The 27,735-nt window shown below is 40.2% G+C and overlaps 1 protein-coding gene across 2 annotated transcripts in view; it reads right to left on the reverse strand.

Annotated features, from left to right (window-relative positions):
• The window catches only part of CRPPA (CDP-L-ribitol pyrophosphorylase A), a 197,327-nt gene that overhangs the window by 119,982 nt on the left and 49,610 nt on the right, over positions 1–27,735 (reverse strand). For both annotated transcript variants that reach the window (XM_075828777.1, XM_075828778.1), the window contains exons 4-5: positions 11,115–11,219; positions 5,932–5,977 (exon numbers count right to left, since the gene is read on the reverse strand). In XM_075828777.1, coding sequence (XP_075684892.1) covers positions 5,932–5,977; positions 11,115–11,219 — 151 coding nt within the window. The remainder of the gene's footprint in view (positions 1–5,931; positions 5,978–11,114; positions 11,220–27,735) is intronic.

Raw genomic sequence — 27,735 nt, forward strand, 5'->3', positions numbered from 1 at the left:
AATATAACTACTATAATACTGCCCCTATATACAAGAATATATCTACTATAATACTGCCCCTATATACAAGAATATAACTACTATAACACTGCCTCCTATATACAAGAATATAACTACTATAATACTTCTCCTATATACAAGAATATAACTACTATAATAGTGCCCCTATATACAAGAATATAACTACTATAATACTGCCTCCTATATATAAGAATATAACTACTATAATACTGCCCCTATATACAAGAATATAACTACTATAATACTGCCCCTATATACAAGAATATAACTACTATAACACTGCCTCCTATATACAAGAATATAACTACTATAATACTGCCCCTATATACAAGAATATAACTACTATAATACTGCCTCCTATATACAAGAATATAACTACTATAATACTGCCCCCTATATACAAGAATATAACTACTATAATACTGCCCCTATATACAAGAATATAACTACTATATTACTGCCCCCTATATACAAGAATATAACTACTATACTACTGCTCCTATATACAAGAATATAACTACTGTCATACTTCTCCTATATAAAAGAATATAACTACTATAACACTGCCTCCTATAGACAAGAATATAACTACTATAATACTTCCCCCTATATACAAGAATATAACTACTATAATACTGCCCCTATATACAAGAATATAACTACTATAATACTGCCCCCTATATACAAGGATATAACTACTATAATACTGCCCCCTATATACAAGAATATAACAACTAAAGTACTGCCCCTATATACAAGAATATAACTACTATAATACTGCCCCCTATATACAAGAATATAGCTACTATATTACTGCCCCTATATACAAGAATATAACTACTATAATACTGCTCCTATATACAAGAATATAACTACTATAATACTACCCCTATATACAAGAATATAACTACTATAATACTGCCCCATATATACAAGAATATAACTACTATAATACTGCTCCTATATACAAGAATATAACTACTATAATACTACCCCTATATACAAGAATAGAACTACTATAATACTGCCCCCTATATACAAGAATATAACTACTATAATACTGCCCCATATATACAAGAATATAACTACTATAATACTACCCCTATATACAAGAATATAACTACTATAATACTGCCCCCTATATACAAGAATATAACTACTATAATACTGACCCATATATACAAGAATATAACTACTATAATACTGCTCCTATATACAAGAATATAACTACTACTATAATACTACTCCTATATACAAGAATATAACTACTATAATATTGCCTCCTATGTACAAGAATATAACTACTATAATACTGCCCCCTATATACAAGAATATAACTACTATAATGCTGCCTCCTATGTACAAGAATATAACTACTATAATACTGCCCCTATATACAAGAATATAACTACCAAAATACTGCCCCTATGTACAAGAATATAACTACTATAATACTGCTCCTATGTACAAGAATAGAACTCTATAATACTGCCCCTATATACAAGAATATAACTACTAGAACACTGCCTCCTATATACAAGAATATAACTATATACAAGAATAAACTATAAACTATATACAAGAATAAAACGACTATAATACTGCCCCCTATATACAAGAATATAACTACTATAATACTGCCCCTATATACAAGACTATAACTACTATAATACTGCCCCTATATACAAGAATAGAACTACTATAATACTGCCCCCTATATACAAGAATAGAACTACTATAATACTGCCCCTATATACAAGAATATAACTACTATAATACTGCCCCTATATACAAGAATATAACTACTATATTACTGCCCCCTATATACAAGAATATAACTACTATAATACTGCACCCCTATATACAAAAATATAACTACTATAATACTGCCCCCTATATACAAGAATATAACTACTATAATACTGCCCCCTATATACAAGAATATAACTACTATAATACTACTCCCTATATACAAGAATATAACTACTATAATACTGTCCCTATATACAAGACTATAACTACTATAATACTGCCACTATATACAAGAATATAACTACTATAATACTGCCACTATATACAAGAATATAACTACTATAATACTGCCACTATATACAAGAATATAACTACTATAATACTGCCCCTATATACAAGAATATAACGACTATAATACTGCTCCTATATACAAGAATATAACTACTATAATACTGCACCCCTATATACAAAAATATAACTACTATAATACTGCCCCCTATATACAAGAATATAACTACTATAATACTGCCCCCTATATACAAGAATATAACTACTATAATACTGCCCCCTATATACAAGAATATAACTACTATAATACTGCTCCCTATATACAAGAATATAACTACTAATACTGCCCTTAAATACAAGAATAGAACTACTATAATACTGCCCCCTATATATAAGAATATAACTACTATAATACTGCCCTCTATGTACAAAAATATAACTACTATAATACTGCCCCTATATACAAGAATATAACTACTATAATACTGCCCCCTATATACTAGAATATAACTACTATAATAGTGCCCCTATATACAAGAATATAACTACTATAACACTGCTCTCTATATACAAGAATATAACTACTATAATACTGCCCCCTATATACTAGAATATAACTACTATAATACTGCCTCCTATATACAATAATATAACTACTATAATACTGCTCCTATATACAAGAATATAACTACTATAATACTGCTCCTATATACAAGAATATAACTACTATAATACTGCTCCTATATACAAGAATATAACTACTATAATACTGCCCCCTATATACAAGAATATAACTACTATAATACTGCCCCTATATACAAGAATATAACTACTATCATACTACCCCCTATATACAAGAATATAACTACTATAATACTGCTCCTATATACAAGAATATAACTATTATAATACTGCACCCCTATATACAAAAATATAACTACTATAATACTGCCCCCTATATACAAGAATATAACTACTATAATACTGTCCCTATATACAAGACTATAACTACTATAATACTGCCACTATATACAAGAATATAACTACTATAATACTGCCACTATATACAAGAATATAACTACTATAATACTGCCACTATATACAAGAATATAACTACTATAATACTGCTCCTATATACAAGAATATAAATACTATAATACTGCACCCCTATATACAAAAATATAACTACTATAATACTGCCCCCTATATACAAGAATATAACTACTATAATACTGTCCCCTATATACAAGAATATAACTACTATAATACTGCCCCCTATATACAAGAATATAACTACTATAATACTGCTCCCTATATACAAGAATATAACTACTAATACTGCCCTTAAATACAAGAATAGAACTACTATAAGGCTGGGTTCACACGTGGCGGAATTTCACTAAAATTCCGCTGCGGACACTCCGCAGCGTTAATCCGCAGCGGTGCCGTTTGTCCATTGACTTACACTTTAATTTAGCAGTGTTCGTTTAGACGAGGCGTAAAATTCCGCTGCGGAGCATAGGCTGCGGAGCGGAATTTGGTGTCCGCAGCATGCTCTGTCTGTTGCGGAGCAGTGGCGGACTCATGGCGGAATTTCTCCATTGACTTCAATGGAGAGTCAAAATTCCGCAATGAAGTCCGCAGATCTTATGTGTGCTGCGGAGCGTATTGGTTTTACTACCATGACATTTCTTCATTCTGGCTGGACCTATGTATTTCTAGGTCTACAGCCAGACTGAAGAAGTCAATGCGGCTCCCGTAATGACGGGAGAGCGTTGCTAGGAGACGTCTGTAAATAGTCACTGTCCAGGGTGCTGAAAGAGTTAAGCGATCGGCAGTAACTGTTTCTGCACCCGGGACAGTGACTACCGATCTCAATATACATGTATCTGTAAAAAAACATATAAGTTCATACTTACCGAGAACTCCCTGCTTCTGTCTCCAGTCCGGCCTCCCAGGATGACGTTTCAGTCTAAGTGACGGCTGCAGCCAATCACAGGCCAATCACTGGCTGCAGCAGTCACATGGACTGGCGCGTCATCCAGGGAGGTCGGGCTGGATGCCGAAAGAGGGACGCGTCACCAAGACAACGGCCGGTAAGTATGAAAATCGTTTACTTTCACTAGGGAAAGTGCTGTCCCTTCTCTCTATCCTGCACTGATAGGGAGAAGGGAAGCACTTTTCCCGCAGTCCGCAGCAGCTAGTCCGCATCAATGTACTGCACATTTTGTGCAGATCCGCAGCAGAATCTGCAACGCAGATTCTGTGCGGCATTGATGCGGACAGTTGCGGAGGAAATCCGCCACGTGTGGCCATGCCCTAATACTGCCCCCTATATATAAGAATATAACTACTATAATACTGCCCTCTATGTACAAAAATCTAACTACTATAATACTGCCCCTATATACAAGAATATAACTACTATAATACTGCCCCCTATATACTAGAATATAACTACTATAATAGTGCCCCTATATACAAGAATATAACTACTATAACACTGCTCTCTATATACAAGAATATAACTACTATAATACTGCCCCCTATATACTAGAATATAACTACTATAATACTGCCTCCTATATACAAGAATATAACTACTATAATACTGCTCCTATATACAAGAATATAACTACTATAATACTGCTCCTATATACAAGAATATAACTACTATAATACTGCTCCTATATACAAGAATATAACTACTATAATACTGCCTCCTATATACAAGAATATAACTACTATAATACTGCTCCTATATACAAGAATATAACTACTATAATACTGCTCCTATATACAAGAATATAACTACTATAATACTGCTCCTATATACAAGAATATAACTACTATAATACTGCCCCCTATATACAAGAATATAACTACTATAATACTGCTCCCTATATACAAGAATATAACTACTATAATACTGCCCCCTATATACAAGAATATAACTACTATAATACTGCTCCCTATATACAAGAATATAACTACTATAATACTGCCCCTATATACAAGAATATAACTACTATAATACTGCCCCTATATACAAGAATATAACTACTATAATACTGCTCCTATATACAAGAATATAACTACTATAATACTGCCCCCTATATTAAAGAATATAACTACTATAATACTGCCTCCTATATACAAGAATATAACTACTATAATACTGCCCCCTATATACAAGAATATAACTACTATAATACTGCTCCTATATACAAGAATATAACTACCGTACTGTAATACTGCCCCCTATATACAAGAATATAACTACTATAATACTGCCCCCTATATACAAGAATATAACTACTATAATACTGCCCCCTATATACAAGAATATAACTACTATAATACTGCCTCCTATATACAAGAATATAACTACTATAATGCTGCCCCTATATACAAGAATATAACTACTATAATACTGCTCCTATATACAAGAATATAACTACTATAATACTGCCCCCTATATACAAGAATATAACTACTATAATACTGCCTCCTATATACAAGAATATAACTACTATAATACTGTCCTCTATATACAAGAATATAACTACTATAATACTCCCCCTATATACAAGAATATAACTACTATAATACTGCCCCCTATATACAAGAATATAACTACTATAATACTGCCCCCTATATACAAGAATATAACTACTATAATACTGCCCCCTATATTAAAGAATATAACTACTATAATGCTGCCCCCCTGTGATAAAGAATCTGTACACAGCATCTTCTCATAGCCCAGATTTAAAAAATTTCAGTGTTACAAAACAAATGTCCTTTTAGGGGTTAATGAAAAGTCTGGCGTCTGGTAAGAACATGCAGTGAGAACATATAGACACTTACCCTTAATGATTGATTCTGCTGCATATAAATCTCGTTTATATGTGACCTAGAGCACAAATGAACGCCATTAGTTACAGGGGACAGGAAGGATTACAGTCAGTAGCGCACACAGCAGGACGTTTTATTGTCATCGCCTTCAACCAATCATTTATTACAATTGTTGTCTCATAAAATCCTTCTCATTTACAATGGGGCAACACGTTTCCCTTTTTTGGTTCCAAAAACGTTGAATTCCCGCAGAGCTGGACCTCAGGGGAGACTATTATACGACTATATTTCAGTATTTATAGAGCTCTCATGCCTCCTTGCTCCCTTTAGTGAAATGAATGGAAACCTTAAAGGAAAACTCCAGTGAAGAGCATAGCTGATCATGTGACTCCTCACCCATACTCATGGTGACTGATGCCACTCTGTCTCTTGTAGATTTCTGAATAATAAAATATCAGGCGGAATGTGTCTGGGCCGTTACATAGTAACAATCTAGGATTGCAACGGGTGACGACTTTCTTAGCCCTGGGTATTCTTCCTCTGTCACTGAATCTCTTCCTGGCAGCTTTCACTTCCCTGAAGATGATGTAAGGCTACTGCCAACTAATAATCTCTGCCCCTGCCTGTAGTGGGCTGGAGTTTACACACCGCCTGTGACATGCATGCTGCTGCACAGGGCGCGGTCTGTAGCCTTTCCTATGCCTTCCACTTGCATATGTGTCTTGCCGGCATCCAGGTCACAATCTATAATAAATCTATATAACCATAGCTTTTTATAGATGGGATCTGGCCACACCTCGCTGGGCAAGGCATCATGGGACATTTAGTTATCAGAGCTCAGCATCGAAACCTCATAAACAACCGTACAGAATATTAAAAAGACGCACTGTAAGATGATGTCATAGGGGCTTATTTTGGTAGTGAGGATAGAAATGCTCTTTAAGGATTTTTTTTGTGTGTTTTTTTTTGTGTTTCGATTCCTCAACATTTTCAAGATCTCTGATTGCTGTCAGTGAATGAGAACATTCTAGTATTCATTTTTTACATCCAGAGGCTGGTAATCTGTACAGACCTAATACTTCTCACAGGTGAGAGTTTGTAACTATTGTATCTAGTCTATACAATTCATCTTTCTTCTGTACTGATTTACTACAATGTATCAGTGCAGGTAAAATGTATCAACCTGGAATCAAGACTGTTTAGCTCACAAATGATTTTCTAGACTGGATACAACTGTAGCAAAACCTCAGCTGCGAGAAATGTTAGGAAAAAATACACATAAATAAGATTAATTTATTTACTTAAAGGGGTATACCGATTACAACAAGTTACCCCCTAACCGTAGGGTAAGGGGTAACTTGCTGGTAGGTGCGTGTCCGAAAGCTCGGACCCCCATCGTTTACCTGAACGGGGACCCTGAACCCTTCGTTAGAATCGAGCGGCAGGTCGCTCATGCGCACTGCCGCTCCATTCATTTTCTATGGGAGTGCCGGAGATAGCTGAGTGCAGTGTTCGGCTTTTTCCAGCGCTGCCATAGAGAATGAATGGAGCGGCAGTGCGACCTGCCGCCTGATTCAAACTTGGGGTTTGGGCAACTTCGGGCTCCCCGTTCTCGTAAAAAAAACGTCTTACTTTTTTAGATAGAGCTGCTCTATATGCAGGATACATAGCAGCTGTATCTCAAAGAGTAAACTTTTTTTTAATAAAAACGAATTATAAAATTGCACAAAAAACACTGACTGACCCTTTTGTTAAAAAAAAACAACAATTGATTTCAAAGGTTTGCATAGCCTTTAATCTCGGATTATGAACCATAAACCCTGTGAATGTAAGTGGAATATCTCGGTCTGTTATTATGTGGCCTCGGTGTACAGTATGTGAGTCACAGCTACAATACACACAGGAGCTACACGTAGCCACCGTCAATGTGGATGGAAATGAGAAGCTGGCAGGATAACCACAGTGACTAAGGGGCATGCTGCAGCATGAGGCGCCATCTGCCATCACCCCAGACAAGAAAACTGGGGCAAACAAAGACACACCCCAAAACACGAAGCACAATGTTCAGACTTCTACCCCTGGACTTGGCGGAGTGCAGTATCTTTATTTATAAGGTTTACACTCAGACCAATTCTCAGGAATCTGTGAGTCGGCCATTTACACACAGATGTTTTGTTCAGACCGAACCATCTCCTACAGGAAAATGTGGCTTCTGTCTTTCCCTTTCTGAAGGCGGCCATGCACATCAGATAAATGTCTGAATCTACTGATTTCATTGGGATCATCCAAAGATCTAATGTGAATGGGGGCAGCCCGACTGTCGGATATCAACAAGTCCAATCTTATGTTTCCCCGCAGGATAAACCGCTGCAAAAGGTGTTCGCAGGGCACAGAGGGGTCTGGAGGATAAAGAGGGGTCTGGAGGATAAAGAGGGGTCTGGAGGATAAAGAGGGGTCTGCAGGAGAAAGAGGGGTTTGGAGGGGAAAGAGGGGTCTGGAGAATAAAGGGGTCTGGAGAATAAAGAGGCATCTGGAGAATAAAGAGGGGTGTGGAGGAGAAAGAGGGGTCTGGAGAGTAAAGAGGGGTGTGGAGGGGAAAGAGGGGTCTGGAGGGGAAAGAGGGGTCTGGAGAATAAAGAGGCATCTGGAGAATAAAGAGGGGTGTGGAGGAGAAAGAGGAGTCTGGAGAGTAAAGAGGGGTCTGGAGGGGAAAGAGGGGTCTGGAGGGGAAAGAGGGGTCTGGAGGGGAAAGAGGGGTCTGGAGGGGAAAGAGGGGTCTGGAGGGGAAAGAGGGGTCTGGAGGGGAAAGAGGGGTCTGGAGGGGAAAGAGGGGTCTGGAGGGGAAAGAGGGGTCTGGAGGGGAAAGAGGGGTCTGGAGGGGAAAGAGGGGTCTGGAGGAGAAAGAGGGGTCTGGAGGGGAAGAGGGGTATGATGGGGAAAGAGGGGTCTGGATGGGGAAAGAGGGGTCTGGATGGGGAAAGAGGGGTCTGGATGGGGAAAGAGGGGTCTGGATGGGGAAAGAGGGGTCTGGATGGGGAAAGAGGGGTCTGGATGGGGAAAGAGGGGTCTGGAGGGGAAAGAGGGGTCTGGAGGGGAAAGAGGGGTCAGGAGGGGAAAGAGGGGTCAGGAGTAGAAAGAGGGGTCTGGGGGGAAAAGAGGGGTCTGGAGAATAAGGAGGGGTCTGGAGAATAATGAGGGGTCTGGAGAATAATGAGAGGTCTGGGAGAATAAAGAGGGGTCTGGGAGAATAAAGAGGGGTCTGGAGGGGAAAGATGGGTCTGGATGGGAGAGAGGGGTTTTGACAATATAGAGGGGTCTGGAAAATATAGAGGGGTCTGGAAAATAAAAAGGGGCCTGGAGAATATAGAGGGGTCTGGAGAATATAGAGGGGCCTGGAGAATATAGAGGGGCCTGGAGAATATAGAGGGGCCTGGAGAGGATAGAGGTCTCTGGAGGGGTTAGAGGGGCCTGGGAGGGAAAGTGGGGGTCTGGAAAATTTAGAGGGGTCTGGAGGGGAGAGAGGGGTTTTGAGAATATAGAGGGGTCTGGAGAACATAGAGGGGTCTGGAGGGGACAGAGGTATCTGCAGGGGAATGAGGGGCCCGGAGAGGAAAGAGGGGTTTGGAGGGGGAAGAGTTGTCTGGAAGGGACAGAGGGGTCTGGAGAAGTCAGAGGGGTCTGGAGAGGACAAGGGGTCTGAAGGGGACAGAGGTGTCTGGCAGCTGCTTATCTCCCTCTCCCCCCATTGAAGCAGAAGTTAGACAGGGCAAACAACTATTTTCTCCCATGTCGTGCCTGACAGATCCCTTCATTGAAATGAAAGGAAACCTTAAAATGGGTTTTTTGCCCTTTCCCATAAGACACATCCCCCTATGAGCGGTTATCCGTGCAGCGCCCATGTAATTCATGAATTACAGCAGTCCACTGGAGGGCGCTCTATGTCCTGGCTAATACCAGATAATACCTCTATGGAAAATTCATTGTCCTACACTGTGATACATTGTACCTGATAATACCACAGTATACATTATTCTCCTACGCTCCCCCTAGTGGTGGCTGCAGGAAGCCACAATGTTATCTTTCAAGCTGAGCTCTGACCACTATAAAGATATATTAGGAATTGAATTAGCACAGAATATTGGACCTAAACATGACAGAGAAAAAAAAGGGGGAGATTTATTACAGCTTCATATCAGCGAACAGAAGTAAATCTATCTACACACGAACATTGATGACTTCACTGACAATAGTATCCCTAGTAAATCACTGACAGGGCAACTAACCCTAAATAGTGCAACTTATAATAGCACAGTATGTGGACACCCCTCTAATAATTGAGTTCATGTGTATCAGCAACACCATTGCACCAGGTGCATAAAATCAAGCACACAGCAATGCGATCTCCATAGACAATCATTGGTCTCACGGCTCACTATCTGGCAGTCTGATGGAGAAATCTGAGTTTGGCAGACGCCAGGAGAACGCTACTTCCCGGGATGTTTATTGACTACTGTAACGTTTGGAGGAGGGGTAATGGTCTGGGGCTGTTTTTCAGGGTTAGTCCTCCTATTTCCCGTGAAGGGTTAATACTACAGCATACAATGACTTTTTACGCAATTGTAGCTTCCAGCCTTGTGGTAACAGTTTGGGTTTCGTCCCTTTCCTGTTCCAGCATGACTGCGCCTCTGTGCCCCCACAGCGAGCTCTATAAAGACATAGGGTGAGGGGTTTGGTGTGGAGGAAGTGTGATGGTCAGGGGTTCACATACTTTTAGCCATGTCGTGTATAGTGGTGATCAGGGGGGCACAGAGGTTTCTGCGTTTCCAGCCAATCCTCCCAGTTCACAGTCTGGATTAGCTGATAACAGAGAACAATAGATTGAATTCACCTGTCCTAAAGTCAGCCTCTACCCCAGCCTTAATTGGCTGATAACAGTAAACAATTGTGTGTTTTGGTTGAACAACATTCTCCATGGTGGCCGGATGATTGGTTTTCACCAGGACACGTGCAATCGCCGAATAGTAACACAAACACTGAACAATTGGCCAGCCCAATATAAGTTGTGTACACAGCCCTCCAGGGGGGGATATTGCACGCTTGAGTAAATGTTGGGGTCCGGGGACACCGTGTCACTTGTGTGTTTGCAGGTCTGGAGTCATTCAGTGTGACATAACGAGCAGCGGGGTCCTATTTACCTTCCACAGGTCAGGGGGTCCTTCCAGAAGCTTAGCCCTCGTTTTACCGTAGGCCAGGGCCAAATGCAAGCACTCGGTGCCAAAATCCAGGTCATCGTGGGAGCACTGCGGAGGGAGAGCAAACAAGACAAACAATTAACTATAATCCGCCCGACTTTTATGGATCTGCGCCATTTCTGTCTGGAAACATTGACATGAACCGACTCCCATCCCCCGGGCTACGGAGACTCAAATTTACTCAAACTTTCTACTTTATGAGAAAGTAAATGGCAGCAATTTTTGCAGATTCTGGCAGCTCTGAGGCTGGGAGTTCCCGGCTATTGATGGGTTGAGGTTTTGGATTTGGCTACTGCCTATAAAAGGTGCAACATAATAAAATACAAGACAGCATGATAGCGCAGCATGACCCGCCGTCTGTCAGCATTCTAGTAACAAGTGAAGATGAGTTAGTGAGAAATAGCAAAGCTGAACTTGTCACTTGTAACATTCTAAATGGAGTTTGTCATTGGCTCCTCTCTTGGGTAGAACACTGTGTCTCATTTGTGGATTTACGTAGGACTGCAGGTAAATCTACAACATTATTCTAATACAGAGAGTTCTCACAATGCACAAATCATACAGCGCTAAACGACTGAATGACAAATTCAGCTCAGTAAGTATCAACAATTGGCAATTATTGCAAAATAATAAAATAACAAGGTAACTCATTTTGAGGAGTAACGCCTCATTCACACGACAGGGTCCGAGTGTCAGCCGTTTTTCCCGGCCGGTTTGCATCCATTTTGCATCCGTTCCCGGGCCTTGTTGCCGTTTTTAACGGCCGATTTTGACCCGTTTTGCATCTGTTTTTTTCCTTGTCCATTTTAAAATCGGATGAATTTCATTTAAATTTGTTGCCACACACAGCCCTCTGTAGATAATGCCACACAGCACCCTGTAGGTAATGCCACCGATCCCCCTGCAAGTAATGCCACCCATCCCCTGCAGGTAATGCCACCCAGCCCCCTGCATGTAATGCCACCCAGCCCCCTGCATGTAATGCCACCCAGCCCCCTGTAGGTAATGCCACCCTGCCCCTTGTAGGTAATGCCACCCAGCTCCCTGTATGTAATGCCACCAAGTCCCCTGTAGGTAATGCCACACAGCCCCCTGTAGGTAATACCACACAGCCCCCTGTTGGTAACTCCACCCAGCCCCCTGTTGGCAATGCCACCCTGCCCCCTGTAGGTAATGTCACCTAGTCCCCTGTAGGTAATACCACACAGCCCCCTGTAGGTAATGCCACACAGCCCCCTGTTGGCAATGCCATTCTGCCCCCTGTAGGTAATGCCACCCTGCCCCCTGTAGGTAATGTCACCCAGTCCCCTGTAGGTAATGCCACACAGCCCCCTGTTGGTAATTCCACCCAGCCCCCTGTTGGCAATGCCACCCTGCCCCCTGTAGGTAATGCCACCCTGCCCCCTGTAGGTAATGCCACCCTGCCCCCTGTAGGTAATGTCACCCAGTCCCCTGTAGGTAATGCCACACAGCCCCCTGTAGGTTGCACCCATCGCCCCCCCCCCCTTCCAGGAGAAGTCACTGACTTCAATGTCCATATATGGACATATATTTAGTCACTCACTTCTCCTGTAGCGGAATCCCCAATCCCCGGACGGTAGTAGTTATATTCTTGTATATAGGGTCAGTATTATAGTAGTAAGGGCGGGTTCACACATGGCGGATTTTCACTTAAATTCCGCTGCGGACACTCCGCAGCGTTAATCCGCAGCGGAGCCGTTTCTCCATTGACTTTCACTTTAATTTAGCAGTGTTCGTTTACACGATGCGTACAATTCCGCTGCGGAGCATAGGCTGCGGAGCGGAATTTGGTGTCCGCAGCATGCAAGGGATGTTGCGGAGCAGTGGCGGACTGGTTGCGGACTCATGGCGGAATTTCTCCATTGACTTCAATGGAGATTCTAAGTTCCGCAATGAAGTCCGCAGCTGTCATGCACATGTTATGTGTGGTGCGGAGCGTATTGGTTTTTTAACATGACATTTCTTCATTCTGGCTGGACCTATGTATTTCTAGGTCTACAGCCAGACTGAGGAAGTCAATGGGGCTCCCGTAATGACGGGAGCGTTGCTAGGAGACGTCAGTAAATAGTCACTGTCCAGGGTGCTGAAAGAGTTAAGCGATCGGCAGTAACTGTTTCTGCACCCGGGACAGTGACTACCGATCCCAATATACATGTATCTGTAAAAAAAAATGAAGTTCGTACTTACCGAGAACTCCCTGTTTCTGTCTCCAGTCCGGCCTCCCAGGATGACGTTTCAGTGTAAGTGACGGCTGCAGCCAATCACAGGCCAAGCACAGGCTGCAGCGGTCACATGGACTGGCGCGTCATCCAGGGAGGTCGGGCTGGATGCCGAAGGAGGGACGCGTCATAAAGACAACGGGCGGTAAGTATGAATTTCTTTTACTATCACTAGGGAAAGTGCTGTCCCTTCTCTCTATCCTGCACTGATAGGGAGAAGGGAAGCACTTTTCCCGCAGTCCGCAGCAGCTAGTCCGCATCAATTTTCTGCACATTTTGTGCAGATCCGCAGCCGTAATCCGCAACCCGGATTATGTGCGGCATTGATGCGGACAGTTGCGGAGGAATTCCGCCATGTGTGGTCATGCCCTTATATTCTTGTATATAGGGGCAGTATTAGAGTACTTATATTCTTGTAAATAGGGAGCAGTATTATAGTAGTTATATTCTTGTATATAGGGAGCAGTATTATAGTAGTTATATTCTTGTATATAGGAGGCAGTATTATAGTAGTTATATTCTTGTATATAGGGGTCAGTATTATAGTAGTTATATTCTTGTATACAGGGGCAGTATTATAGTAGTTATATTCTTGTATATAGTGGCAGTATTATAGTAGTAGTTATATTCTTGTATATAGGGGGCAGTATTATAGTAGTTATATTCTTGTATATAGGGGCAGTATTATAGTAGTTATATTCTTGTATATAGGGGCAGTATTATAGTAGTTATATTCTTGTATATAGGGGGCAGTATTATAGTAGTTATATTCTTGTATATAGGGGCAGTATTATAGTAGTTATATTCTTGTATATAGGGGCAGTATTATAGTAGTTATATTCTTGCATATAGGGGGCAGTATTATAGTAGTTATATTCTTGTATATAGGGGCAGTATTATAGTAGTTATATTCTTGTATATAGGGGCAGTATTATAGTAGTTATATTCTTGTATATAGGGGGCAGTATTATAGTAGTTATATTCTTGTATATAGGGGCAGTATTATAGTAGTTATATTCTTGTATATAGGGGGCAGTATTATAGTAGTTATATTCCTTTATATAGGGGTCAGTATTATAGTAGTTATATTCTTGTATATAGGAGGCAGTATTATAGTAGTTATATTCTTGTATATAGGGGCAGTATTATAGTAGTTATATTCTTGTATATAGGGGGCAGTATTATAGTAGTTATATTCTTGTATATAGGAGGCAGTATTATAGTAGTTATATTCTTGTATATAGGGGCAGTATTACAGTAGTTATATTCTTGTATATAGGGGGCAGTATTATAGTAGTTATATTCTTGTATATAGAGGCAGTATTATTGTAGTTATATTCTTGTATATAGGGGCAGTATTATAGTAGTTATATTCTTCTATATAGGGGGCAGTATTACAGTAGTTATATTCTTGTACATAGGGAGCAGTATTATAGTAATTATATTCTTGTACATAGGGGCAGTATTATAGTAGTTATATTCTTGTATATAGGGGGCAGTATTATAGTAGTTATATTCTTGTATATAGGGGCAGTATTATAGTAGTTATATTCTTGTATATAGGGGCAGTATTATAGTAGTTATATTCTTGTATATAGGGGGCAGTATTATAGTAGTTATATTCCTTTATATAGGGGTCAGTATTATAGTAGTTATATTCTTGTATATAGGAGGCAGTATTATAGTAGTTATATTCTTGTATATAGGGGCAGTATTATAGTAGTTATATTCTTGTATATAGGGGGCAGTATTATAGTAGTTATATTCTTGTATATAGGGGGCAGTATTATAGTAGTTATATTCTTGTACATAGGGAGCAGTATTATAGTAATTATATTCTTGTACATAGGGGCAGTATTATAGTAGTTATATTCTTGTATATAGGGGCAGTATTATAGTAGTTATATTCTTGTATATAGGAGCAGTATTATAGTAATTATATTCTTGTACATAGGGGCAGCCTTATAGTAGTTATATTCTTGTATATAGGGGCAGTATTATAGTAGTTATATTCTTGTATATAGGGGCAGTATTATAGTAGTTATATTCTTGTATATAGGGGCAGTATTATAGTAGTTATATTCTTGTATATAGGGGGCAGTATTATAGTAGTTATATTCCTTTATATAGGGGTCAGTATTATAGTAGTTATATTCTTGTATATAGGAGGCAGTATTATAGTAGTTATATTCTTGTATATAGGGGCAGTATTATAGTAGTTATATTCTTGTATATAGGGGGCAGTATTATAGTAGTTATATTCTTGTATATAGGGGGCAGTATTATAGTAGTTATATTCTTGTATATAGGGGGCAGTATTATAGTAGTTATATTCTTGTACATAGGGAGCAGTATTATAGTAATTATATTCTTGTACATAGGGGCAGTATTATAGTAGTTATATTCTTGTATATAGGGGCAGTATTATAGTAGTTATATTCTTGTATATAGGGGGCAGTATTATAGTAGTTATATTCTTGTATATAGGGGCAGTATTATAGTAGTTATATTCTTGTATATAGGGGCAGTATTATAGTAGTTATATTCTTGTATATAGGGGGCAGTATTATAGTAGTTATATTCCTTTATATAGGGGTCAGTATTATAGTAGTTATATTCTTGTATATAGGAGGCAGTATTATAGTAGTTATATTCTTGTATATAGGGGCAGTATTATAGTAGTTATATTCTTGTATATAGGGGGCAGTATTATAGTAGTTATATTCTTGTATATAGGGGGCAGTATTATAGTAGTTATAATCTTGTATGTAGGAGCAGTATTATAGTAGTTATATTCTTGTATATAGAAGCAGTATTATAGTAGTTATATTCCTGTATATAGGGGGCAGTATTATAGTAGTTATATTCTTGTATATAGGAGCAGTATTATAGTAGTTATATTCTTGTACATAGGGAGCAGTATTATAGTAATTATATTCTTGCACATAGGGGCAGTATTATAGTAGTTATATTCTTGTATATAGGGGCAGTATTATAGTAGTTATATTCTTGTATATAGGGGGCAGTATTATAGTAGTTATATTCTTGTATATAGGGGCAGTATTATAGTAGTTATATTCTTGTATATAGGGGCAGTATTATAGTAGTTATATTCTTGCATATAGGGGGCAGTATTATAGTAGTTATATTCTTGTATATAGGGAGCAGTATTATAGTAGTTATATTCTTGTATATAGGAGCAGTATTATAGTAGTTATATTCTTGCATATAGGGGGCAGTATTATAGTAGTTATATTCTTGTATATAGGGGGCAGTATTATAGTAGTTATATTCTTGTATATAGGGTGCAGTATTATAGTAGTTATATTATTGTATATAGCAGCAGTATTATAGTAGTTATATTCTTGTATATAGGGGCAGTATTATAGTAGGTATATTCTTGTATATAGGGGGCAGTATTATAGTAGTTATATTCTTGTATATAGGGGGCAGTATTATAGTAGTAATATTCTTGTATATAGGGGCAGTATTATAGTAGTTATATTCTTGTATAGCAGTATTATAGTAGTTATATTCTTGTATATAGGGGCAGTATTATAGTAGTTATATTCTTGTATATAGGAGCAATATTATAGTAGTTATATTCTTGTATATAGGGGCAGTATTATAGTAGTTATATACTTGTATATAGGGAGCAGTATTATAGCAGTTATATTCTTGTATATAGGAGCAGTATTATAGTAGTTATATTCCTGTATATAGGGGCAGTATTATAGTAGTTATATTCTTGTATATAGGAGCAGTATTATAGTAGTTATATTCTTGTATATAGGGGCAGTATTATAGTAGTTATATTATTGTATATAGCAGCAGTATTATAGTAGTTATATTCTTGTATATAGGGGCAGTATTATAGTAGGTATATTCTTGTATATAGGGGGCAGTATTATAGTAGTTATATTCTTATATATAGGGGCAGTATTATAGTAGTTATATTCTTGTATATAGGAGCAGTATTATAGTAGTTATATTCTTGTATATAGGGGCAGTATTATAGTAGTTATATTCTTGTATATAGGGGGCAGTATTATAGTAGTTATATTCTTGTATATAGGGGCAGTATTATAGTAGTTATATTCTTGTATATAGGGGCAGTATTATAGTAATTATATACTTGTATATAGGGGGCAGTATTATAGTAGTTATATTCTTGTATATAGGGGCAGTATTATAGTAATTATATACTTGTATATAGGGGGCAGTATTATAGTAGTTATATTCTTGTATATAGGGGCAGTATTATAGTAGTTATATTCTTGTATATAGGGGCAGTATTATAGTAGTTATATACTTGTATATAGGGAGCAGTATTATAGCAGTTATATTCTTGTATATAGGGGCAGTATTATAGTAGTTATATTCTTGTATATAGGGGCAGTATTATAGTAGTTATATACTTGTATATAGGAGCAGTATTATAGCAGTTATATTCTTGTACGTAGGGGGCAGTATTATGGTACTTATATTCTTGTATATAGGGGGCAGTATTATAGTAGTTATATTCTTGTATATAGGGGCAGTATTATAGTAGTTATATACTTGTATATAGGGAGCAGTATTATAGCAGTTATATTCTTGTATATAGGGGGCAGTATTATAGTAGTTATAGTCTTGTATATAGTGGCAGTATTATAGTAGTTATATTCTTGTATATAGGGCAGTATTATAGTAGTTATATTCTTGTATATAGGAGCAGTATTATAGTAGTTATATTCTTGTATATAGGAGCAGTATTATAGTAGATATATTCTTGTATATAGGGGCAGTATTATAGTAGTTATATTCTTGTATATGAGGGCAGTATTATAGTAGTTATATTCTTGTATATAGGGGGCAGTATTATAGTAGTTATATTCTTGTATATAGGGGCAGTATTATAGTAGTTATATACTTGTATATAGGAGCAGTATTATAGCAGTTATATTCTTGTACGTAGGGGGCAGTATTATGGTACTTATATTCTTGTATGTAGGGGGCAGTGTTATATTAAGAAAAAACAATAAGGAAAGAAGGATAATAAATTCGGATACTCTGCTCTACAATGTACAATATTTAACGGTCACCAGAAGGATGAGATTCGAACAGTGTAACACATCCCATCCCTCCCAGAACTATTTAGGATGTTATCTTTATCATTCCTTAGATAGTTGTGTAGCAGGAAATGTTCTGCAGGCTTCTGTGTCTCTGGAACAAGTGATATTTCCGCTTTCAGACAATTAAACCCTCATATTATAGGAACTCTTCTTTTCATGGATGAGAGGAAGAGCGATCGGAAACAACCGGCCAGAGATTGAGGACCTGGGTGACTTCTTCAAAGGTTATGATTTATTAATAGGACACATTAAAGGGGTTGTCTGAGACGGTTTACATTTTTACAATCCTTTTTGACCAAAGTGGCCAATTGCTGCTTTGGTGACATTTTAACTACAGGGAGGTATCATCCCATGCCGCTGATTGTTCGTCACAGTCAAATATCGTGACGGCCTTATATAGATCATGTTATTGCATCAAAATCGAAAAAAACGCCAGCGTTATGGGGAATGATGGAGGCCGCTGCAGAATATCAGGCCTGGGGCAGGAACCTATTTGGGTAATAGAAATAGGGCCTGATAGGTGCCAGATAAACATATTTTGGCTCAAGGACCAAGCATTTTTACTTTTGGCATTCCGGATCATATAACTTTTTAGTTTGGCGTTGATGCAGCTGAATGAGGCCTTGACCTGCTGTGCGCCACATTTATGAACTGTTTTAGACACTGTTTTCAACATGCTCACGAAGGGGTGTGGCTTAGCGGGTAATGGGGTGTGGTCTCCCACACATGGGTGTGGCTTAAAATGCACCGCCGTGCACCAAAAATTTGGTGTATACTAAGCCAACTAGTACGTGGTATAACGTAAAGAAAAAAAGTGTATAATATGTATAGTAGGATGCGCCACATTTATCATACAGCGTGCACCTGTTTGATAAATTTGGCGGATTTTCTGACTGCCTTGTCTAAGTTTACGCTGTCTAAAACATAGTATTAGTAATTCTGCACAATTATCTGTTGGCGCAGACTTCAGGACAGTGTTTGGTTGGACACATTGATTCCGGATAACATTAGATACGAAGTGACCCCTTAACTTGTGAACGCTCCCACTTCTTAGGGTCCTTTTACACGGCCAATCATTGGACAAACGAGCATTCACAGAACATTTGTGCTATCCATAGACTATACGTATGCATAGAAGTTAATGGGTCAAACGTAGACCAAAATAGCGTCCGTTTGGTCTATGTTTGTCATGATTTACGTTGCAATACTGTTTGTTTTTTTAAGTACTGAAAAGCGTAGTATGCTACGCTATTCTGTACTTCAAAAAAATGTATATGCCACGAAACGTTTTTATTTAGCATTGATCTCAATGGACGACGTATGAAAATTTTATGTTATACATTTGTATCCCTTTACATACAGTAAATCTATCCGGCTTTTTTTTCTATCAGTGTTCACTTTAAAAAAAAAAAAAATTTTTTTTTAGGTAAAAAACGGACAGAAACCTATACCGATGTACACGCTAAACGTACACGCCATAAAAAAAACAGAAACTGGTACACGTTTGTATACGTTTTCAAAAAACCTATACGCTTGGCGGATCGCACAAACGCGATGTGAATGGGGCCTCAAGCCGACACATTAGCGTTCCACAGTGTTTCTAATCGAAATTTCCGTCTGGTTTGTTTTGATGAAACGGATTTATCTCTCCACTTTCTTTCCTTTGCTGCCAATTCAAGCTTTAAAGTGGAAATGCCTTTGCGGCCGCCACCTCCGAGGGGATTGTTTATCCTGCTCTGTATAGGAAGGAACTTTTTATCTGATCAAAATCGTGTAACTGATGGGGGAAGATGATCAACAATGCAGAAGAGGAAGAGAACGGGGACAGCTCCTTATATCACATCTCACAATCCTATACGGACAGCTCCCCACCTTCCCGGCCATTATAAAATCACTTCCTATTGTTTAGAATACTTAGATGTAGAGTGAGAATCAATGCACTATAAGGGCATGTTCAGACGTGGCAGCGTTTTTATCGTCGTGTAAATAGAGCCTTAGGGCACGGCCAGACGTGGCAGCGGTTTTCCGCTGCAAATGTTGGTGCAGATTTGGGGCAATTACGCATTGAATCTGCACCAACATTTGCATATTTGACAGGTAATTCAGACGTTGCAGAAAACACAGCGGACTTGCCACAGATTTCAGTTTTTGTATTGCAAAGGCTGAAATCCGCAGTGAAATTCCGCTTCTTCTCCGCAACAGTCAGTGGATGCTGGGAGGGAAAATTCCGCACCGCAGCCTATGGTCCGCAGCGGAGTTTTCCGCCACGTCTGAACTAACTTGCCTAAAAATGTATTGAAACAAATGTAAAAAACGTCTGCTGGAGAATTCCACTGCAATTCCGCCACGTGTGAACATGCCCTAAAAAGGCAAAACTATAGCGTCTACATAATGGACTATCCGGGTTCTGATAGAAATCATCTCTCTATGTATTGACTTCCTGCTGAGCTTGTGCTTATACACAGCAGCCAAACAGAAAAGCAGAGCTGCAAAGTAAAAGCATGAAAAACAGGTGGATTTGTGACTACACCGTGTTCCAAATTATTCTGCACATTGGATTTAAGTGTCATAAACTTTTAATTATTAGTTTTTCAATGAAACTCATGGATGGTATTGTGTCTTAGGGCTCTTTGGATCATTGTAATCAATTTCAGACCCCTGTGATAATTAGTTTGCCAGGTGTGCCCAATCAAAGGAAAATGACTTAAGAAGGACGTTCCACATTATTAAGCAGGCCACAGGTTTCAAGCAATATGGGAAAGAAAAGGGATCTCTCTGCTGCCGAAAAGCGTGAAATAGTGCAATACCTTGGACAAGGGATGAAAACATTGGATATTTCAAGAAAACTTAAGCATGATCATCGTACTGTGAAAAGATTTGTGGCTGATTCAGAGCACACATGGGTTCGTTCAGATAAAGGCATAATGAGGAAGGTTTCTGCCAGACAAATTAATAGGATTAGGAGAGCAGCTGCTAAAATGCCATTGCAAAGCAGCAAACAGCTATTTGAAGCCGCTGGTGCCTCTGGAGTCCCGTGAACCTCAAGGTGTAGGATCCTCCAGAGGTTTGCAAGTGTGCATAAAGCTATTATTCGGCCACCCCCAAACAATGCTCACGAGCAGAAACGGTTGCAGTGGGCTCAGAAATACATGAAAACTAATTTTCAAACCGTGTTGTTTATTGATGAGTGCTGTGCAACCCTGGATGGAGTAGTGGATGGTTGGTGAATGGCCACCATGTCCCAACAAGGCTGCGACGTCAGCAAGGAGGTGGCGCAGTCATGTTTTGGGCTGGAATCATGGGGAGAGAGCTGGTAGGCCCCTTTAGGGTCCCTGACGGTGTGAAAATCACCTCTGCAAAGTACGTAGAGTTTATGACTGACCACTTTCTTCCATGGTACAAAAAGAAGAACCAGGTGTTAAGGATCTGCCAGGCACAGCTTCTGTATCCACGCCCATAGGTAATCAGTCTGCACCTGCTTCTATGTCTGTGAGACTGACTCCATCTTCCACCACTCAGGATGGCAGGCTTAGGAGTGGGAGAGCCTATCACAGCCTGGCCAAACGGAGCTAGCTCCCGCCCTCTGTCTATTTATACCTGCCTTTCCTGTTCCTCCTTGCTTGTGATTCTTCTCTGTTGGTTTCCTGGCCCTGCTGCAGCTTCTTGAACTACTTGTCCCTGCTTCGTATTGACCCTGGCTTACTGACTACTCTCCTGCTCTGCGTTTGATACCTCGTACACTCCTGGTTTGACTCGGCTTGTTCACTACTCTCCTGCTCTGCGTTTGACACCTCGTACTCTCCTGGTTTGACTCGGCTCGTTTACTACTCTTGTTGCTCACGGTGTTGCCGTGGGCAACTGCCCCGTTTCCCTTTGTTCTGCGCTTCCTTGTCTGGTTGTCGGTCGTGCACTTACTGAGTGTAGGGACCGTCGCCCAGTTGTACCCCGTCGCCTAGGGCGGGTCGTTGCAAGTAGGCAGGGACTGAGTGGCGGGTAGATTAGGGCTCACTTGTCTGTTTCCCTATCCCTGCCATTACACCAGGCCTTCCGTAGCAAAATTATCTTCATGCATGACAATGCCCCATCTCATGCTGCAAAGAATACCTCTGTGTCATTGGCTGCTATGGGCATAAAAAGGAGAGAAACTCATGGTGTGGCCCCCATGTTCCCCTGACCTCAACCCTATTCAGAACCTTTGGAGCATCCTCAAGCAAAATATCTATGAGGGTGGGAGGCAGTTCACATCAAAACAGAAGCTCTGGGAGGTTATCCTGACATCCTGCAAAGATATTCAAGCAGAAACTTTCCAAATACTCACAAATTCAATGGATGCAAGAATTGTGAAGGTGATATCAGAGAAGGGGTCCTATGTTAACATGTAACTTGGCCTGTTAAGTTTTTTTGATTGAAAGAGCTTTTGATTTCTGTAAATATGACCTCCTGATGCTGCAAATTCAACAAATTACCATTTTAGTCTCTTTACAACCTTTAAAATGTTTTGATCTCTGTTGTGCATAATAATGTGAAGCATTTTGAGTTTTTTACTTCTAAAAAAAAAATCTGTTATCATTAGGAGATTTGTTCAATAAAATTTGCATTATTCTCCAACGCTTGATGGATTGAAGATTATACTGACTGTCATTTGCATCGACTATTTAGGAAAATCAGCGAAAAATAACATTTGCATAATAATTTGGAACGCGGTGTACTTTAGACTCCGCTAAACAACGCAGCTAAGCATGAGTAGCAAACAATTACCAATAACTGGTGTAACCAATGTGTGAATTTATATGGGCACATTAGAAATATTAAATACAGTGTGACAACTCTAGGTATACAGTATGTACGGAGAGCATATCAAATGTAAAGAACTAACAGGACAATCAATAGTAAATCTCAGATTAGGATATCCAATTATCAGAACACACACCACCAATAATGTACATCTTTGCTCAAAAATCTAAACTTAAATGGGTTCTCCTCTTTGGGCAATCCCTTATTAAATTTGTCCCTTGAAAAAATCTGATTATAGAGAGTCTTGCAGCTGGGACCCCCATCGATCAGCTGTAATCTGCTGAGGAAACTTGTAGCAAGTGTTCCATTTTCCTGCAGCGCCACCACAGGTGAACTGAAGCATTCCATGGTGCACATTGAAATCAGTGGGCTGTCTGCATAATGCATGGACAAGCCAGGTCCTCCAGAGATAGCGTGAGACACTCTTTGCAAATGTTCTATATTTCAGCTTATTGATAGGTTATGAGGGTAAACCCTTTGTTTACTCCAAATGCACCACTAAAGGGGTATTAGAAAAAAAAGTTTACTAAACTGCACAAACCCTTTAACTTTTCTCCATCACTGTTTTCCCTTGTTAGACAGTTATGCTCTCCATCTGTCTCCTGTAAAGGAGTGCAGGAAGTAACCAAGTTAGAGCAGCCATTGTTACCAGATGTGGAACTATCATTTTGTCACCCAAGCTTCATAGAAAAGCATAGCCCCTGCTCGCTCCGCCCAATCCTTCTCTGAGGCGTCTTCCAGAAATTTTATGTCAGTCTGGGAGTAAAAAGCTAGAAAAGCTAGGTAAGACATTAGATTTTTACACCAAAATGTAGTGTTTTACTACAGTGCCCTATATAAGACAGCTCCATATTTGGTTCTACACCGATAACTGGAGATCTACTTTAAATAAGTTCTCCCACTATACAACCCCTACTTGTTAGAAGGATCCTTTGACGATAAAATGATCACAAAGTGTCCCCCCTGTTGGTACCCCCTGCGGTCAGCTGTAATCTGTGGGAAGACCTGAAACAAACTGTTCCATTTCCCTGCAGTGCCACCACAGGAGATATGAAGAATTACACTATGCCCATTCATATCAATGTGTTGTATGTGTAATGCAGGACAGGACAGGTTCTCCAGAAAGAAAGACGCTCTATGTAACTGCACTCCACTTTGGCCAAGAGATGATTATCCTAATAAGAGGACCCTCATTTTCCCTGACAAAAGTATAAAAATTTGTTTTCTAAACTGGACAACATCTTTAAAGGAATTGTACAGGATCAGAAAAACATGGCGCTTTCTGGTGTGTCTGGTATCACAGCTCAGCTCTATTGAACGGGCTGCAATACCACACACCACCTGTGGACAGGTGTGGCGCTGTTTTTGAAAAAAACTGCCATTTTTTTTTTTGTAATCCTGTACTCCCCCTTTGAAGAACCAGAGTTGCACTTGGCCAATAGATCTAGAGAACCCCCAAGTTGTCGACCGAAGGTCAAGTGATGACAGCTACCTAGATGGAGGATAAAAGAACAGCTTTGCTCCCTCATCTTGGGCCATGGAGTAATCTGGATTTTATCTGTACATTAAATCTCCATTTCCAAATCTTGCTGTTGAAAGCCGACACGCCGAGAGGTCTCGTGAATCCGTGTGCGGTTTGTTTTTGTAGGGTACACTTTAAACTGCTTATGGCAAACATTCTTAAAGGCTGCCCCCCACACCCCACCCAACGACAGGACTTATTTAATATCCTGGATCAAGACCTAGTGCCAACAAGCTAATCAAATACAGAGCTATTTAACAAGTCAAGTTTATACAACAGACCACCAATCTAGCTGGAAATTTGGTATCCATTATAACAACATTGCGAGGTTTCGTTGGGGTTGGCAGCCGCTCCCGTGGCACATGTGTTTGCAGAACGAAGTTGTTTTTAGATTTAGTTCTCCATTATCAAATTTCCAGGTTCTTAATTCTGCGGCGCACACATAGCTGGCGATAGATTTTTTCCAACTTTTTTTTTCTCTCTCCTCGCAAATCCGTCTGTTTATTTGCTGATAAAACCAGATATAACATGTGCGCCACTTGTTACAAGGGATTGAAACGTCTAATGCTGCACGGAAAAATAAGCAAATGAATGAAACGAACAGAAACAGTTCATTTCCTTGTCAGTAAAAGCAGAACATCATGTGGTGCATGTGCAGATAGAGCAGAACTTGTTGCACCAAAGAGCCCCCCCTATGGGTTCACTGAAATATCACTTACAATGGGTTAGCTTGCAAAAAAAAAAAATTGTATTAATTTTATAGGGATGCACATTACGTTTAATGGGGTTCTCCACTGTAGACAATCCCCATTTTAGAAGGGTTCCTTGACAATAAACTGATCGAAAAGTTTTGTTCTGAGGTAATAGAGGGGTGTCCTCTGTTCAGAATCCGGATCTCTTGGCCAGAGTAGAGAGCGGTTACAAAGAGCGTCTCTGGAGGACCTGTCCGGGCCTGTATTACACAGACAACCTATTGATATAAATAGACACTGCAATTCTTATTTTCTCCTGTGGTGGCGCTGCAGGGAAATTGAACACTTGCTGCCAGGTTTTACTACAGATTACTGTTGATCGCTGGGAATCCCAGCAGTGGGACACTGTGTGACTAACTTATCATCAAGGGACCCTTCTAACAAGTAAGGATTGTACAAAGCAGAGAACCCCTTTAACATGTTACCACACAGATCTGTATTGGCTCATATGGCATGGCCAAGCAATGAAGAGCGAGAATGCGGGTGCCAATCAAAGCCACGTTCCAGCTCTAATGGCAGAGAAACCTTAATACCAATAATAATACTGATGGCTGTGTACATAGTTGGAAACAAAACCCCCGAGTGATGCAATGGGTGCCCTTTGGGCCAGTTCACACAGAGTTATTTTACACGTTTTTTCATGTGGAAAACACGTCGTAAAACGCGTCAAAAGACAGCCGAAAATGCCTCCCATTGATTTCAATGGGAGGCGGAGGCGTTTTTTTCCCGCGAGTGGAAAAACCGTCTCGCGGGAAAAAGAAGCGATATGCCCTATTTTCGGGCGTTTACGTCTCTGACCTCCCATTGACATCAATGGGAGGCAGAGGAAGCGTATTTCGCTGCATTTTTTGCCCGCGGCGATCTGCCTCAAAATTCCAGATGGAATTTTGAGGCAGAATTTTCAGACTGCAAAAAACTCTGTGTGAACATACCCTTAATGTAAATGGGCAGACAGTCCAGGGTTTATTGAAGCACCTTAGGGCAGTCTTTTTATATTGGCAGTATATTTAGGTATTTTCTTGATCTCGCAGCACTCCGTGTTTCAAGGGTGCGTCAGTAGGCTTCCACGCCAACGTATAAAAAAAATTATGATGAACAGGAGGAATGTACGAGGCACTCACCGCAGTGGCAATAGAAAGGATTTATTAGAACAGATCTCGGTCAATGATAATGTGAAAGATGCCAACGACCGTTTCACGCTGAGAGCGCTTTGTCAAGGCATAAGGTATAAAAAAAAATGGGAACTCAGCACTTCAAGGTATTATGCAATAAGTGATATTTAACGTTTCAGTCTATACATTCGACCTTCTTCAGACACGGATTACATCCGTGGATATGGATATGCAGCGCTTGCGACCTCGGGCACGGTTAGGTAATGGCGCCGAAACGTTAGTATATTTAGGTATGTTCTAACAAGTGCCTGTGTATTTAGTCGCAGAGCAGAGTAGATGGCTCTGTACACTGTATACCGGCCATGCTGCAGTATTGCAACTCTGCTTATATTCACTTGAATAGGAGCAGAGTTGCAGTACTGCAATACGGCCTCAATACTGTGACCGCAGCGATCCACTTCCGCAAATATCCTGTGCCCGGAGGCAGCCGGAACAGCTGATCAGTCTGGGTTCCGGGGTGTCGGACCACACCGATCGTATACTGATGACAGCGATCCTGTGCATACATCCCAACCGTCCCGGATCCGGCGGGTCAGTCCCGGTTTCTCACCGCTGTCCTGGACGGTCTGCAAAATGTCCCGCTGGGTGCTGCAGCTGTATCAAAACAGCTGATCGCTGCTGACAGGCGCCCTGCATGCCGGACATCTAGCAGCAGCGATCATAAGATGGCAGGAGTCTTGCGGCGGTGTTCTCACTGGGATCGATGCCGGCACGGGAGTGGACCAGTCCAGTCACCTGACCTGTCATCTGACCTCACAGATCAGGTGACAGGTCAGGTGACTAGACTGGTCCACCCCTGGGCCGGCATCGACACCAGTGAGAACGCCGCCGCAAGACTCCTGCCTTCTTCTGACGGTGAGTGAAAGCAGAATGGAGAGTGGCAGCAGTAGGGCCGGCTACCTCTTATAAGGGGGTTGTGTTGCGCTACCTACAGGGAGCTATCTACAGGGGGGCTGTGTCTGGCGCTATG

This window comes from Rhinoderma darwinii, chromosome 5 (genome assembly GCF_050947455.1).
Source record: "Rhinoderma darwinii isolate aRhiDar2 chromosome 5, aRhiDar2.hap1, whole genome shotgun sequence".
In the NCBI taxonomy this organism is placed as follows: domain Eukaryota; kingdom Metazoa; phylum Chordata; class Amphibia; order Anura; family Rhinodermatidae; genus Rhinoderma; species Rhinoderma darwinii.